This window comes from Scyliorhinus torazame, chromosome 3 (genome assembly GCF_047496885.1).
Source record: "Scyliorhinus torazame isolate Kashiwa2021f chromosome 3, sScyTor2.1, whole genome shotgun sequence".
Classification (NCBI taxonomy): Eukaryota; Metazoa; Chordata; class Chondrichthyes; order Carcharhiniformes; family Scyliorhinidae; genus Scyliorhinus; species Scyliorhinus torazame.
In genome coordinates this window covers 8,611,605-8,628,952 of record NC_092709.1, presented here as the reverse complement: position 1 = coordinate 8,628,952, position 17,348 = coordinate 8,611,605, and the positions used below count along the sequence as shown (strand labels likewise).

The 17,348-nt window shown below is 51.1% G+C and overlaps 1 protein-coding gene across 2 annotated transcripts in view; it reads right to left on the bottom strand.

The window, feature by feature from the left end:
- The window catches only part of arhgef38 (Rho guanine nucleotide exchange factor (GEF) 38), a 149,980-nt gene that overhangs the window by 79,390 nt on the left and 53,242 nt on the right, over positions 1 to 17,348 (bottom strand). For both annotated transcript variants that reach the window (XM_072495263.1, XM_072495262.1), the window contains exons 2-3: positions 14,052 to 14,239; positions 5,615 to 5,738 (exon numbers count right to left, since the gene is read on the bottom strand). In XM_072495263.1, the coding sequence (XP_072351364.1) occupies positions 5,615 to 5,738; positions 14,052 to 14,239 (312 nt within the window). The remainder of the gene's footprint in view (positions 1 to 5,614; positions 5,739 to 14,051; positions 14,240 to 17,348) is intronic.

Genomic DNA, 17,348 nt, shown 5'->3' with positions numbered 1-17,348 from the left:
ATTTGATAAGGTTCCCCATGGTAGGCTCATTCAGAAAGTTAGGGGGCATGGGATACAGGGAAATTTGGCTGGCTGGATACAGAATTGGCTGGCCGAAAGAAGACAGTGAGAGGTAGTGGATGGAAAGTATTCCGCCTGGAGGTCGGTGACCAGTGGTGTTCCGCAAGGATCTGTTCTGGGATCTCTGCTCTTTGTGGTTTTTATAAGTGACGTGGATGAGGAAGTGGAAGGGTGGGTTAATCAGTTTGCCGATGACACAAAGGTTGGGGGTGTTGTAGATAGTGTTAAGGGTTGTTGCAGGTTACAACAGGACATTGCCAGGATGCAGAGCTGGGCTGAGACGTGGCAGATGGAGTTCAACCTTGATAAATGTGAAGGGATTCATTTTGGAAGGTTGAATTTGAATGCTGAATACAGGGTTAAAGGCAGGATTCTTGGAAGTGTGGAGGAACAGAGGGATCTTGGGGTCCACGTACATAGATCCCTCAAAGTTGCCACCCAGGTTGATAGGGTTGTTAAGAAGGTGTATGGTGTGTGTCTTTCATTAACAGGGGGATTGAGTTTGAGATCCGTGAGGTTTTGCTGCAGCTTTATAAAACCCTAGTTAGACCACACTTAGAATATTGTGTCCAGTTCAGGTCGCCTCATTATAGGAAGGATGTGGATGCTTTGGAAAGGGTACAGAGGAGATTTACCAGAATGCTGCCTGGACTGGAGGGCATGTCTTATGAAGAAAGGTTGAGGGAGCTCGGGCTTTTCTCACTGGAGCAAAGAAGGCAGAGAGGTGACTTGCTAGAGGTGTACAAGGTGATGAGAGGCATGGATAGAGTGGATAGTCAGAGACTTTTCCCCAGGGTGGAAATGGTTGTCACAAGGGGACATAATTTTAAGGTGATTGGAGGAAGGTATAGGGGAGATGTCCGGGGTAGGGTCTTTACACAGAGTGGTGGGTGCGTGGAATGCACTGCCAGCGGAGGTGGTGGAGTCAGAGTCATTAGGGACATTTAAGCGACTCTTGGGCAGGCACATGGACAGCAGTAAATTGAAGGGGTGTAGGTTAGGTTGATCTTAGATTAGGATAAATAGTCGGTACAACATCGTACTGTGCTGTACTGTTCTATGTTCTATGGTCTAACAGCTCACGACGAGCGTCGAGAATATAATATAGGGCCAGTGGTGGGGAGGCCCAACCAACCCCAGGCCTCGAAGAGCGGATACACTGTGCTCCATCAAACCTGATATGCCCAGTCTCCAGCTTGCTAAAGCATGTCAGCCAATTTTCAAACTCAATCAGGAACCCGCCTCCAAATTCTCACCAGGGACTGAGCTCACGGACTCTCCTCGTCCGGCCCCTAGCTCCCCAATCCATCAGGATAACCGACACCTCCCCCCCCCCCCCCCCCCCCCAAGCAGGATCTCAACAAATCGAAGGCAGGCCCTTACAAGGGAAGGAACTCTATCGAATACAAGGATTCGCTCCTGCGCCTCCATCCCTTTCCCAAGGATACCTCACAGCTCCTCAAAGCGATTTCCACAGATCCGCATCACGGAGCCGACATCCTCATCCGGAACAATATTCTCAATGGCGGCCATCATTCCGGTGCCCACGGCATCGCCGGGTTCCATGGTGCTGGTCTTTGGAGCTCACTATTTGGCAACAACACCACTGAAAGCAGGGCCCCGCCCCAGCCCACCCCTGACCGCCCCACGGCCGGACGAGGGTTCTCGGCATCTCATCGCAAAACTCCAATCAGGATCATCCAAGGACACAATGCCAGACATATACTGTCCTTATCCTTAAACAATTATGAAATGTGCACCAGGATAAAATAAATGATTAAAAGATGAGCATAACCAGAGCTCGCGAAAACGCTGCCGTTTCTGCGCTCACGTCATGTGATCCCCGTTGATTAAGTTTTTAAGTCACAAGCCCTCATGGCCCACTTCACTTGGTGATGAATTTAGTCTAATTATGCATTTTTGGGACATATCTCAGAACCAAAAGCCAACGCAAATGACAGCCATTGTTGTAATTGGTCTGCAGATTGGTCTGGAGAAATAAAAGAGCCAATCAGGAAACTTGCTCCTGGGACATGTCCATCTCACCTTTCGCTGCCTGCCCCCACCACGGGGTGGGGTGGGCCATCCCACTGTATCCCCCATGGGGCCATAGGCGTTGGCAGCAAACCCAAACCGCACATATAGCCACTCTCTGCAGGTCAGCTGCATGCTGATGGTCCAAGTTAGCTTGCCGGCCAAACATTCTATACTGCCTGCTCCACGGTTTGGCGAATCTCTGGGGATTCTCCTCCAGGCCACCCAGAAAGATGGGAGGTCCTCTGTTCCTAGGGGAGTGGGAGCAGGAGGTCCTCCCATCTGACCATGCTGACCTGGGGGGTGGTCACCAGCGAGGTCAGTGCCCACAGTACCCAAAGAAAGGACCCCCCCTGGAGTTCATGAACTGAATGAATAATCTGATGCTCTCCACCCAAACACTACAGTTAGAAAAGAGGAACTGAGGGCAGCATGGTGGCACAGTGGTTAGCACTGGGACTGCGGCGCCGAGGACCTGGGTTCGAATCCCGGCCCTGGGTCACTGTCCGTGTGGAGTTTGCACATTCTCCGTGTCTGCATGGGTTTTGCCCCCACAACCCAAAGGTGGATTTGCCATGCAAAATTTCCCCTTATTTGGAAATAAAATGATAATTGGTTACTCTAAATTTATTTTAAAAAAAGAAAAGAGGAACTGAAAGCACTTAGCTGCTTTGAAGTTGCCTTCAGCTGTCAAGCAGAATAAGGATGTTTATAAATATTGCGGTTAGGAACAATGGGATACATCTGATGCATTCAACCGTGAAGGGAAAGATAAAGATACAAAGCTACTGCCTGCTGTGTATAAACCATTAAGCTGTCAATCAAAAGCTAGACAAAGATACTGGACTGTGAAATTGAATGAAAACAAAGGTTTTGAGCTTCTCCGAAGGCTCAGCAACTTGAACAAAACGTAGTGTTAAAAGCATGGGGCTGGGTGAGCAGCTGGAAAAATATTTGAGGCTTCCGGGCATGTGTTAACAATGAAGTGTCTGATCTGTTCCACCGATGTCAAGCAGAGCAGTTCAAAGTGGCCGTGTTGCACCGGCTGCCCATACAGGCGCCCACCCAAATAAAACTGACTTCTCCTGTCAGACACAAGGGGCGCGATTCTCCACTCCCACGCCGGTTGGGAGAATCGCCTGGGCCGCCAGAATTTCCGGGGACGCCGGTCCGACGCCCTCCCGCGATTCTCCCAAGCGGCAGGAATGGCCCGGTCGGGTTTCGCGGGCCGCAGGACGGAGAATCGCCATTTTGGGTGTCTCCGGCGATTCTCCGGCACCCCCGCTATTCTGAGGCCCGGATGGGCCGAGCGGCCAGGCCAAAACGGCGGGTTCCCCCCGTCGCCGTCCACACCTGGTCGCTGCAGTCGTGGGCGGTGCGTGAATGCTGGGGGGGGGGCGGCCGGTGGGGGGGCGAGGGGGGATCCTGCACCGGGCTTCACTTGGAATGTGCCCACCGATCGTCGGGCCGTCCTCTCTGAAGGAGGACCTCCTTCCTTCCGCGGCCCCGCAAGATCCGTCCCCCATCGTCTTGCGGGGCGGATTTAGACAGGACGACAACCGCGCATGCGCGGATGACGTCCGTTATGTGGCGCCGGCCGCGTCATCTATGCGGCGCCGCTTTTACGCGGGCGACAAGGCCTGGCGCGTGTAGATGACGCGGCCCCGATACTGGCCCATTGTCAGGGCCTGAATCGGTCGGGACTGGGGCCGTTCCGTGCCGTCGTGAACCTCAACGACGTTCACGGCGGCGCGGCCACTTCGGCGTGGGAGTGGAGAACCCCGCCCAGGGATTTCAATGGGGCCTGAAATCACCATGGCAAGAGTGAGCCACGAAACCCCCATCCTGGAGGAGAGTCCTGAGGTTAACCCCTTGCCCCCAGCCCGAGCCCACCCAGCGACGACCAGGGCCCGGCGCGAGTCCGATTTTGGGCCGACGCGCTATTCTCCCCCCGATCGCGAATCTCGATGATAACGGGCGGAACGGGAGAATCCCGGCCTATATCTCAGCTCAGCTTTCCTGCATTCACCCCATAAGGGTGGATTCTATTGAGGGGTGATTCAATAGGGGTTGTTAAAATTACAAAAGGCTTTGTTTGGATGAATTGAAAAACTCTGGTTGGGGAGTAAGATATTAAACCCCAACAATGTAATGTTGCAAGCAAGAGGAATGTGATGAGTAATTAATTTGCATGGCATATTGTTGAGAGTGCACTGCTGCCTCACGGCGCCCAGTACCCAGTACGGGTTCGATCCCCGTCCAGGGTCACTGTCCGTCTGGAGTTTGCACATTCTCCCCGTGTCTGCGTGGGTCTCACCCCCACAACCCAATGATGTGCAGTGTAGGTGGATTGGCCGCGCTAAATTGCCCCTTTATTTGGAAAAAAAAGAATTGGGTTTTCTAAATTTATTTTTAAAATATTGTTGCAGTGTGGAATATTTAGACTTGGGCAGCGCTTCAAACAGAGGCCATTGCATCGTATACAGAAGAAAAGAGATAATGATTAAAGGTGGAAGTGGAGATAGGGGGCGGGATTCTCCCATTCAGCGGCAGAGTGTCCACGCCGTCGGAAGCGCCAACGCATATCACGACGGCGTGAACGGGCCGCTGGGAGTACCGATTCTGGCCGCTACAGGGGGCCAGTGCGGTGCTGGAGCGGTTCGCGCCGCTCCAGCCTCCCATCCCGGCACGAACAGTGCGCTGCGCCAACCCGCGCATGCGCAGTGGCGCCGGCATCAACGAGGACATGCGCAGTGGCGCCGCGCCAATCCGCACATGCGTGGTGGCCTATCTCAACGCGCGGGAGTTCAGGGGCCGGCGTGTAACAAAATAGGCCCGGGGAGCGAGAGGCCGGCCCGCCGATCGGAGGGCCCTGGTTGCGGGCCAGGCCCCATCGGAGGCCCCCCCGGGGTCGGAGCCCCCCCCCCCCACAGGCCGCCCCCTGACCCTGCGTGCAGAGTTCCCGCCGGCTGCGCCCAGATGTGAACGGCACCGGCAGGCCTCTGCCTTTGTAGAGCGGCCGCTCGGCCCATCCGGGCTGGAGAATCGGCGGCCCGGCCGCCTACAGTGGCCCGCGCCAAACGCGGCGGAGCCAATGGCGCCGATTCTCCGCGTGCCAGCGTCAGGGCGGCGTGGCCCGGTTGCGAGGATTCTCCGGCCCGGCCCCGGGCTGGGAGAATCCCGCCCAGGGTAATTGGCAGAGAACGTGATTGGTTTGAAATTACTGGGGCACTAAACGAGTGTGGTCAGATAGAGCTACGTGACTTCCTTCTGCTCTGGAACGTTCTGGGGCTGGAGTCTCCGCCGGCCGGATGCTCCGTTTTGCCGGCAGCTCGGGGGTTTCCCGACGGCGTGGGGCTGCCCCACAATGGGAAACCCCATTGACCGGCCGGCGAAACGGAGAATCCCGCCGGTGGGACGTGGCAGAAATGTGGTGGGGGGGGGACAGGGAACCCAGCCCCGGGTTCCTCATGTGATGTGCGATTGTTAAACAGATATATCAAGGTCACGGAATACCTACCGATCATTTGCATTTCAGGTTCCTCCTCAGTGACGGCATATTCTAACATTGACAGGAGCTTGGCAGATATTTGATGGACAGAGTCAATGTTGCTGAACAACCTGTCCACATCGAGGGACTCCATCTGCAAATACAAACCCACATCAATTCACAAACACAAACCACAACAAAGGCAACACAATCTAGTCTGTGTCCAATTGAAGGTGATGACCTATTCATTGTCAGGGACCCATTTGAGAAATATCCATTTTGGCTTTGGTTGTAACATGCAACTAGTTTTTTTGTGGGGGAAATGATAATTATTTTCATTGTATTTTATTTGTGGCCATCCGCTACAGCATTGGTTGAAATGAACGGCAAAGCAGGTCATCGCTTTGAGCTCGGAAATGCAGGCACAGCCCAGAAACAGGTTGTTCAGGTCAACTGGTCCACACGAGCCTCCTCCCACCCTCGCCTCACCCCATTGGCACAAACTTCCCCCCGCCGGGTCGGAGACTCGCTGGGGGGCGGCGTGAATCCCGCCCCTGCCGGCCGCCGAATTCTCCGGCACCGCCCCCCCCCCCCCCGGCAATTCACCGGCCCGCGATGGGCCGAAGTCCCGCTGCTGCTATGCTGGTCCCACCGGTGTGAATTAAACCAGGTCCCTTACTGGCGGGACCTGGCGGCGCGAGCGGGCTCCGGGGTCCTGGGGGGGGGGGGGGCAATCTGGCCCCGGGGAGTGCCCCCATGGTGGCCTGGCCCGCGATCGGGGCCCACCGATCCGCGGGCGGGCCTGTGCCGTGGGGGCACTCTTTTACTACGCGTCGGCCGTGTAGGTCTCCGCGATGGCCAACGCGTAGGTGACCCCTCCTTTGCGCATGTGCGGGGATGACGTCAGCCAGCGGAGTCCCTTCGGCCCCGGCTTGCGTGGCGCCAAAGGCCTTCCACGCCAGCCGGCGGGGTGCCAACCACTCCAGGGCGGGCTTGGCCCCTAAAGGTGCGGAGGAATCCGCACCTCTGGGGCGGCCCGACGGCGGAGTGGTCCACGCCACTCCATCCTGCCGGGACCCCCCGCCCCGCCGGGTAGGGGAGAACCCCGCCCGTTTTCCTTGTGCGTTTATCCAGCTTCCCCTTAAATCCATCGACACCATTTGTCTCAGTCACTCCCTGTGGGAGCGAGTCCCACATTCTCCCCACTCCCTGTGGGAGCGAGTCCCACATTCTCCCCACTCCCTGTGGGAGCGAGTCCCACATTCTCCCCACTCCCTGTGGGAGCGAGTCCCACATTCTCCCCACTCCCTGTGGGAGCGAGTCCCACATTCTCCCCACTCCCTGTGGGACCGAGTCCCACATTCTCCCCACTCCCTGTGGGAGCGAGTCCCACATTCTCCCCACTCCCTGTGGGACCGAGTCCCACATTCTCCCCACTCCCTGTGGGAGCTAGTCCCACATTCTCCCCACTCCCTGTGGGAGTGAGTCCCACATTCTCCCCACTCCCTGTGGGAGCGAGTCCCACATTCTCCCCACTCCCTGTGGGAGCGAGTCCCGCATTCTCCCCACTCCCTGTGGGAGCGAGTCCCACATTCTCCCCACTCCCCGTGGGAGCGAGTCCCACATTCTCACCGCTCCCCGTGGGAGCAAGTTCCACATTCTCACCATTCCCTGTAGGAGCGAGTCCCACATTCTCCCCACTCCCCGTGGGAGCGAGTCCCACATTCTCCCCACTCCCCGTGGGAGCGAGTCCCACATTCTCCCCCACTCCCTGTGGGAGCGAGTCCCACATTCTCCCCACTCCCTGTGGGAGCGAGTCCCACATTCTCACCGTTCCCCGTGGGAGCGAGTCCCACATTCTCACCACTCCCCGTGGGAGCGAGTCCCACATTCTCCCCACTCCCTGTGGGAGCGAGTCCCACATTCTCACCGTTCCCCGTGGGAGCGAGTCCCACATTCTCACCGCTCCCCATGGGAGCGAGTCCCACATTCTCACCACTCCCTGTGGGAGCGAGTCCCACATTCTCACCGCTCCCCATGGGAGCGAGTCCCACATACTCCCCACTCCCTGTGGGAGCGAGTCCCACATTCTCACCGTTCCCCGTGGGAGCGAGTCCCACATTCTCACCGCTCCCCGTGGGAGCGAGTCCCACATTCTCCCCACTCCCTGTGGGAGCGAGTCCCACATTCTCACCACTCCCTGTGGGAGCGAGTCCCACATTCTCCCCACTCCCTGTGGGAGCGAGTCCCACATTCTCACCACTCTCTGGGTTCCTCCTGAATTCCCCATTGGATTTATTAGTGACAAGGGCAGCGCGGTGGCACTGCTGTCTCACGGCGCCGAGGTCCCAGGTTCGATCCCGGCTCTGGGTCACTGTCCGTGTGGAGTTTGCACATTCTCCCCGTGTCTGCGTGGGTCTCACCCCCACAACCCAAAGATATGCAGGGTAGGTGGATTGGCCACGCTAAATTGCCCCTTAACTGGAAAATGAATTGGGTACTCTAAATTTATTGTAAAAAAGGATTTATTAGTGACTGTCTCATATTTCTTTCTTTTTAAAAATAAATTTAGAGTATCCAATTTTTTTTTTTCCCAATGAAGGGGCAATTCAACGTGGCCAATCCACCTAACCTGCACATTGTGGGGGTGAGACCCACGCAGTCACAGGGAGAATGTGCAAACTCCACATCTCAGTAACCCGGGCCGGGATCGAACCTGCGCCCTCGGCACAATGAGGCAGCAGTGCTAACCGCTGCGCCACCATGCCGACCAATCTCATAGTTATTTCTGATTCATGTCTCGCCCACAACTCAGAATCCCTACAGTGCAGACGGAAGTCATTTGGCCCATCGAGTCGGCACCGTCCCTCTGAAGGAACATCCTAGCTAGGCCCACTCCCCTGCCCTATAATCGTAACCCCACCTAACCCGCACTAACCTGGACACTAAGGGGCAATTTATCATGGCCAACTCCCCTAATCTGCACAGCTTTGGACTGTGGGAGAAAACCGGAGCGCCCGGAAGAAACCCACGCAGACACGGGGAGAACGTGCAAACTTCGCAGTCACCTGAGGTCGGAATCGAACCATGGTCCTTGGTGCTGTGAGGCATCAGTGCTAACCACTGTGCCACCATGCTGCCCCAGAGAAACATCTTCTCCATGTCTACTCTATCAGATCCCTTCATAATTTTAAAGACCTCTGTCATGTCATCCACCTACCTTCTATTTTCTTGGGGAAAGAGCCCCAGCCTATTTTCCCTTTGCTGACAGCTGTAACCGTTATGTTCTGGTACTGTCCTCATAATTTTTTTTTTTTTTAAGTATTGCTTTCTCAGAGTTACAAAGCTGATGCACAGAGTGGACAGGGCGAATCCTAAGCCATCTCCTTGCTTGCTCCAAAAAAACAATTCAAATTCAAATTCAATCCAAGTCATGGTCCCCACAACAGAGACAAACAAGACCCAAGCTGACAAGAACAGACATTGCACCTGATCTCGGGCTTCATCCTACACTTGATCTTAGCCAAAAGGCCAATCGTCCTTGTCTACCTTTCATACATTGTCTCGTACCCCATTGGGCCAATGTACCTTCTCCAGTTCGCTATAATTCTGAGCACTCATCACCATTTTAGTCCATTTGGCTGTATCAGAACTTTATTTCCAGTCTGCCTGGTAACTTTCTGAGAACTAGATTTAATGGTGAGCATTAAATAAAACAGACACAGGGCGGCATGTGGTGCAGTGGTTAGCACTGGGACTGCGGTGCTGACGACCCGGTTTCGAATCCCGGCCCTGGGTCTGTGTGGAGTTTGCACATTCTCCCCATGACTGTGTGGGTCTCACCCCCACAACCCAAAGATGTGCAGGGTAGGTGGATTGGCCGCGCTAAATTGCCCCTTAATTGGAAAAAAAAGAATTGGGTACTCTAAATTTACATTATGTTATGGGCGAAGCGTTTTCAGAACCCCAAAATGTATCTTGGAATTCAACCAACCTCCCCCTTTAATGGATTTGTTGCTTTTCCTAGCACATGGCTTGTTCCCTAGGTGTGGGATTACAATTATGGACACGTGGGTTTTTAAACACAAAACAATGTTTATTCCATGAACTCAACTTAACATCTTAAATAAACATTGGATCGCTTAACACCCCTTACTTCAAAGATAACGCCGAAAATATTGCAACAGTAAATAATTCCTCAAAATGTTCTTTCAAACTTCCAAGAGACTTAACACCTTTAAACAGAATCACATCAGGTTAAAGGCTTTACTATTATGAGTTTAAATCACCCTAATGATCCAGAGATAATCTTTCATGGCAGAGATCCAGCTCACTGCAAACACAGACACTCCCAAGCGCTTTTCAAATTGCAAAACTAACAAACTGCAAAATGGCTGATCTAAAGCCCAGCTCCACCCATCACTGTTTTCTTAAAGGTACATTGCTTAAACATCCATGTCTTAAAGGTACTCTCACATGACACCTCTCCCCAAGAAAAAAAAAAAACCATTAACTTCAAGATGGTTTCATTTTTCACTTTTGCACCATTCCCGTACCAGCCTCCCCGAACCGGCGCCGTAATGTGGCGACTAGGGGCTTTTCACAGTAACTTCATTTGAAGCCTACTTGTGACAATCAGCGGTTTACATTCATCCACTAAGAAATGCACACAATAAATATACATTTTCATTTAAAGAAAACACCACCCTCAAACAGGTGTAATAATATAGTCAATTTTTCTTTGTTCTTCTTCCTCCAACCGAAAACCTTCTCAATTAACAGTCTCTTTGAACAAAGTCTCTGCACGGTCCATCCATTCCTCTACTCCTCGGCATTTCTCGTTAGAATCAGATACTTTAGTTTAATCTGACCACAGAGTCCCTTGCAATTCTCCAATACAGGAGCATTGGTGACCACAGCTTTCAGGCAGTCAAATGCCTGTTGAAAGTCCGCTGTCCATTGAAATTTTTTAGGTTTCTTTAGCAAGTCCATCAGTGGAGTAATCACGCCACAAAACTTCTGCACAAAGGTACGATCAAATTCATTCATGTTAAGAGATCGCATTGCCTCCCTTCGTCTTGACGGTATCGGAAACTCCTCAAGGAAAGTGATTTGGGCTTCTCCAAATTCACTTTCGGCTAGGTTCATCACCAAACCCGCCACCTGAAGTCGATCGAAGAACTCCATACGATGATTTAAATGTTCTTTCCATGTCTGGAACTTGGAAATAAAAGCAGATTATCCCACTTTCTCCATGCAATCCTTCAATGGTGGGACAGGATAAGAGTCCGTTCTTGTAACTGCATTCACCTTGTTGGGTACCGTCTGGTTTAGGTACCATCACTGTGGGTGAGCTCCATTGGCTGCAACCCACTTCAATTATGCAATTTTTAAGCTTACTCTCAATCTCTTTGTTAACCTGTGCCAATTTTAAAGGATTAAGTCTATATGGATGTTGTTTGATAGGAACAGCATTTCCCACATCTACATCATGTATAGCCATTTTAGTACTTCCCAATTTATCTCTACAAACTTGCCCATGTGATATCAACAACTCTTTCAGGTCAGTTTGTTTTTCCTCTGGAAGGTAACTTAACAATTCATCCCAATTTTTCAGAACATCCTCATTTTCCAATTTAATTTGAGGAATGTCAAATTCACAGTCATCTGGATTTGGTTCGTCACTTTGAGTTAGAATCATTAAAACCTCCTTTTTCTGTCCTTCCCTTTCAAAGTACCTTTTAAGGTTGCTCTTTCTCACTATCCTCATCACTATCATCCAACGGTACGTTTCCCTTTACGTCTGCCAATTTTAACTGATTGTCATGTTTCATGGCCATTTTCTGAAGTTCAAACTCCCTCTCTTCATCTTTTTCCCTGATCTGTATCTCCCTTTCTTTTTCTTTTTGTTCTGCTCGGGCTATTCTTTCTTTTCGTCTTTCTTCTCTCTCCTTTTCTTTTTCCTCTCTCTCTCTTTCTCTTTCTTTTTCCTCTCTCTCACTCTCATATTCAAGCCGCTTTAATTCTGTCTCATGTTCCATTTGTTTAACTTGCAACTGAATTTTTGCCATTTTCAATGAGTCAAACTCTGTCTCAGCAACTGTAAATGCTTAACCACCGCCATAATTACTTCATCTTTTCGCATTTTGTCAGGTAATGTTAACTGCAATGTTCTTGCCAAATCTAGCAGTCTGCTTTTCGTTTATGTCCGTAAGGTACTACGTGTGACATTCTCCACCCCCAAAAACTTCTGAGCCTCTGAAAGAGCCATTGTTCACAACACTCTCCCCACTTAAACTAAAATACCACACCGGAAAAGCAACAGTCCTTCACTGTCTTTAAGTTCACAAAAGCCAATCCAATAGATAGACTTTTATCCCCCCGAGCCCCCAATTGTTATGGGCGAGGCGTTTTCAGAACCCCAAAATATATCATGGAGTTCAACCAATCTCCCCCTTTAATGTATTTGTTGCTTTTCCTGGCACACGGCTTGTTCCCTAGGTGTGGGATTACAATTAAGGACACGTGGGTTTTTAAACACAAAACAATGTTTATTCCATGAACTGAATTTAACATCTTAAATAAACATTGGATCGCTTAACACACCTTACTTCAAAGATAACGCTGGAAATATTGCAACAGTAAATAATTCCTCAAAATGTTCCTTCAAACTTCCAAGAGACTTAACACCTTTAAACAGAATCACATCAGATTAAAGGCTTTACTATTATGAGTTTAAATCACCCTAATGATCCAGAGATAGTCTTTCATGGCAGAGATCCAGCTCACTGCAAACACAGACACTCCCAAGCTCTTTTCAAACTGCAAAACTGCAGCTCTCTGGAAACACACAGACACACACAAGCTGCTTTTTCAAACTGAAACTTCAAAATGGGTGATCTAAAGCCCAGCTCCACCCACTCTCTGACATCACTGTTTTCTTCAAGGTACATTGCTTTAAACATCCATGTCTTAAAGGTACTCTCACATGACAATTAAAAAAATAAACAGACACACATGGACCCTCACACAACCACAGACAGAGATAAAGCATACCTGACTCCCTGTATTCTCTTAATTTGTCTCTTCAGTGTTTTGTTCTGGTTACACCATTATTTAATGTCTCGTGCTCTCTGTCCTATTACAGACCTTCCTTTATTTTTTCCACACCCACTCTAAGTTTCTGTATTTGCTCATATTTCTAAAATTTTCCATTCTGATGAGATATCGTTGACCGGAAAGTTTTCTCTCTACACAGACCTGCCGAGTGTTTCAAGTTTTCGGTAACTTGTGTGTGACGTGTTTCTGTTCAGTCCAACACAATACTCGTTTCTGTGATTCACCATTGACTATTTGTTCTTTAATGGTTAATAAGATTGCCCTAAGTCCATATCACAACAACAAACTTGATTTATTTAGCATCTTTATTGTAATAAAATATCCCAAAATGTTCCACACGAGCGATTGTCAAGTGAAGTTTCAACCCAAGCCACACAAAGCAAGTATTGGGACAGGTGACTAAAGATTTGGTCAACGAGGGAGGTTTTCAGGAGTGTCGTAAAGGATGAGCAAGAGACAGAGCGGTTTAGGGAGGGAATTCCAGAGCTCAGGGTCTCGGCAGCTGAAAGCACGTCCACCGATAGTGGAGCCATTAAAATCAGGGATGGACGTGGGGCTACAGTTGAAGGAGCGCAGAGATCATACGACCACGCAAATTAGGAGCAGGAGGAGACCACTCTGTCCCTCGAGCCTACTCCGCCATTCTATAAGTCCATGGCTGACCTGATTGTAACTTAGTGCGTTGTGGAATTGCAGGAGGCTATCGAGGTTAGGGAGAGACAAGGCCACGAAGGGTTTGGAAACCACAGACAAAATTTTAAAATCGATGTGTTGCCCAACTTGGAGCCAGTGTTAATCTGCACAGTGGTTAGCACTGCTGCCTCACAGCTCCGGGGACCCGGGTTGAAATCCGGCATTGGGTAGCCATCTGTGTGCAGTTTGCACTCTCTCCCCCGTGTCTGCGTGGATCCCACCCCCACAAACACAGTGTTATAACCTGCCCGGATCCTATTGGCTGGGGACAATGGGTCACCCCATGATCCTTGGGGAATATAAGCTCGCCCAATGAGGGGAGCGGGGCAAACATTAATAGTTGCAGCTGTATAAATAGAGCTGGCCATTGTGGTGGTGGCTAGAGAGGGAAGCAGTAGTGAACTGCTGGCCCCGTATACATATTGTTGTTAATAAAGTTACTTTCTGCTGGACTCTACAAACCGTGCTGGATTCGCCATGGCTCTCACAAAGCATTGCTTCCCCCACAAAAAAAAATTGAAAAAAAAAACTAAATTTGTGGCATGGGCCTTAACTCTGAAAAGACCAACTGACCAGCGCATTAAAAATGACAAATATAAGCAATGAAAAGTTAAACGTTTATCCGAATGGGGAAGAATTGTTTTGCGAATATAACCTTTTTGGCTCTCAGTGGCTGAACCACTTGTGTGATGCACAGATCCAGATCATTGAAGTGATCTCTCTCCGTCTCGACTAGTTCTGCAATGACTTTTACCCTCCTGCACATCATGCGTTGCCTGTGCTCCTTTGGGTCCAGTGTTGGGGTCACTGGTGCTTCTGGAATTGCGTGCGGTGTCATCTTAGCTGTGAAGGAAGGAAGAAGCATTAGAGCCTGTGGTTCAAGAATGATGAAGAGGTTGTTTAGAAACGGCAGTGACTTGAAGAAACCAAGGAACAGGAAGAGGCCAGTTAGCCCTTACAACCTGTACCATGATTCAGTACATCAGTGCTGGGGCGGGATTCTCTAATCCTGAGGCTAAGTGTTGACGCCGTCGTAAACGCTGTCGTGTTTTACAACGCCGTCAACAGGCCCCCAGGATCAGCAATACTGCGCCTCACAGGGGGCCAGCACGGCATTGGAGCGACTCACGCAGCTCCAGCTGACGTCAAACGGGCGCCACAGTCTGCGCATGCGCGCTATGGCCAGGGCGAACTCGCGCATGCGCGCTAGTTGCCTTCTCCGCGCTGGCCCCGAAGCAACATGGCGGAGAGCTACAGGGGCCCGGCGCGGAGGAACATAGGCCCCCACCCGGAGACGCCCGCCCGCCGATTGGTGGGTCCCATTCGCGGGCCAGGGCACGGTGGAGGCCCCCCACCAGGGTCGGATCCCCCTTCCCCCCTCCCACCAGGCCGCACCCCCCAGGATGGACGCCGAGGTCCCACATGTGAACGGCTCCGGCGGGACCTGGCCTATCTGGCCGGCCACTCGGCCAATCGCGCGCGGAGAATCGCCGGACCAGCGTCGCGTGAATCGCGCACCCCCGGCGAATCTCCGACTCGACCCGGGGTCGGAGAAACCCGCCCCTGATCTCTACCTCAACTCCATTCACCACCTCGGATCCATGACCCCTTACTACCCTTAAGAAAAGTTGACCAATTTTGAATGTCAGCTTTGAAGCTTCCAATCAATCCCTTGCCTCAACAGCTTTTTTGGGAACTGTAATGGCACGGTAGCACAGTGGTTAGCACTGTTGTTTCACAGCGCCAAGGATCCGGCTTCGATTCCGGCTTGGGTCACTGTCTGTGCGGAGTCTGCACGTTCTCCCCGTGTGTGCGTGGGTTTCCTCCGGGTGCTCCGGTTTCCTCCTACAGTCCAAACATGTGCGGTTAGGTGGATTGGCCATGCCAAAATGCCCCTTATTGTCTAAAAGTTAGGTGGGGTCATATGGAAAGGGTAGGGGGGTGCTCTTTCGGAGGGTCGGTGCACTGTCAATGGGCCGAATGGCCTCCTTCTGCAGGGGATTCTATGGTTTTGCAGATTTCCACGACTGTGTTTGAAGAAGTCTTTCCTTTTTTAAAAATAAATTTAGAGTACCCAATTATTTTTTTCCAATTAAGGGACAATTTAGCACGGCCAATCCACCTACCCTGCACATCTTTGGGTTGTGGGGGTGAGACGCACGCAGACACGGGGAGAATGTGCAAGCTCCACACGGACATTGACCTGGGCCCGGGATCAAACCTGGGCCTTTGGCGCTGTGAGGCCGCTGTGCTAACCACTGCGTCACTGTGCCGGCCCCTGAAGAATTCTTTCCTAACATTAGCTCTGAAATGCCTCGCTTTAATTTTAAGGTGACCCCAGAGGTAGAGGTTAACTGTCGTGACAATTATAACAGCTCGCTGTGGAAAATGTTCCTTTCTCCCCCTGGATTCTTTTTGCCAATTATCTTAAATCTGTGTTGCTTGGTTACCGACCCTCTTGCCAGTGGAAACAGTTACTCCTTATTTACTCGACCAACACCCAGACTTCATTTTACACTTATCTATTAAATTCCCCTATAACCTTCCCTGCGCCAAGGAGAACAACCTCAACTTCTCCAGTTTTCCCATGCCCTGGTACCGTTTTAGTAAATCTCCTCACCAAGGCCTTGATGCAAAGCCCAGAACTGGACATAATGGTGCCGCTAAGGGCCTGACTTATAAAGGTTTGGAATGACATCATGCTTTTTGTGAGCTGTGGGTGTCATTAGCGAGTTGCCTATCCCGAATTGCCCTTGACCTCTCGTTTTTCTCGGCCATTTCAGAGGGGCAGTTAAGAGACAACCACGTTGCAATGGGTCTGGAGTCACGTGTAGGCCGGACTAGGTAAGGACGGTGGATTTCCTCCCCTAAAGGACATTAGGGGGCCAGGTGAGTTTCTGAATCATAATTGATGATAGTTTCAAGGTCACAACTGTTGATTCCATTTTTAAAAAGTAAATTTTTTTTATAGTACCCAATTCTTTTGTTTCCAATTGAGGGGCAATTCAGCGTGGCCAATCCACCTAGCCTGCACAACGTTTCGGGTTGTGGGGGTGAGACCCACACAGGCACGGGGAAAATGTGCAAACTCCACACGGACAGTGACCCGGGGCCGGGATCGAACCCGGGTCCTCGGCGCCGTGGGGCAGCAGTGCTAACCACTGCCCCACCGTGCCGCCCCCACTTTCAATTCCAGATGTATTTAAAAATATTTAATTCAAGGTTCCATATTTGACAATCTAGATTATCGATCTAAACTCCAGCACAGATGTGAAAATTGTTCAAACATCGTACAATTGTTGTGCTAACAACACAAGGAATCAGAGACATAGAAAAACACACAACTAAGCCGACAGCCAAACCCCTCCCCATCCCCCCAAACCCCACCAATAAACCCTGCCCTCCTAACAGCTGATGGTAATTAACTCTTTGAGGTGTGAGATAAATGATCCCCTGACAGTTAGTCGATCTTTTCCAGGGAAAAAAATGTCCATAAGGTCACCCAACCAGGCCGAGGCAGTCGGCTTTAACTTGTCCGTCGCCATGGTGGGATTTGAACCCATGTCCCCAGAGTGTTAGGCCGGGCCTCTGGTTTACTGGGGCAGCACGGTAGCACAAGTGGCTAGCACTGTGGCTTCACAGCGCCAGGGTCCCAGGTTCGATTCCCGGCTTGGGTCACTGTCTGTGAGGAGTCTGCACGTTCTCCCCGTGTCTGCGTGGGTTTCCTCCGGGTGCTCCGGTTTCCTCCCACAGTCCAAAGACGTGCAGGTTAGGTGGATTGGCCGTGATAAATTGTTCTTAGTGTCCAAAAAGGTTGGGAGAGGTTATTGGGTTACGGGGATAGGGTGGAAGTGAGGGCTTAAGTCGGTCGGTGCAGACTCGATGGGCCGAATGGCCTAAAAGTATGTTCTATGTTCTACTAGTTCACACCACTTTCTCACTCAAAACCTAT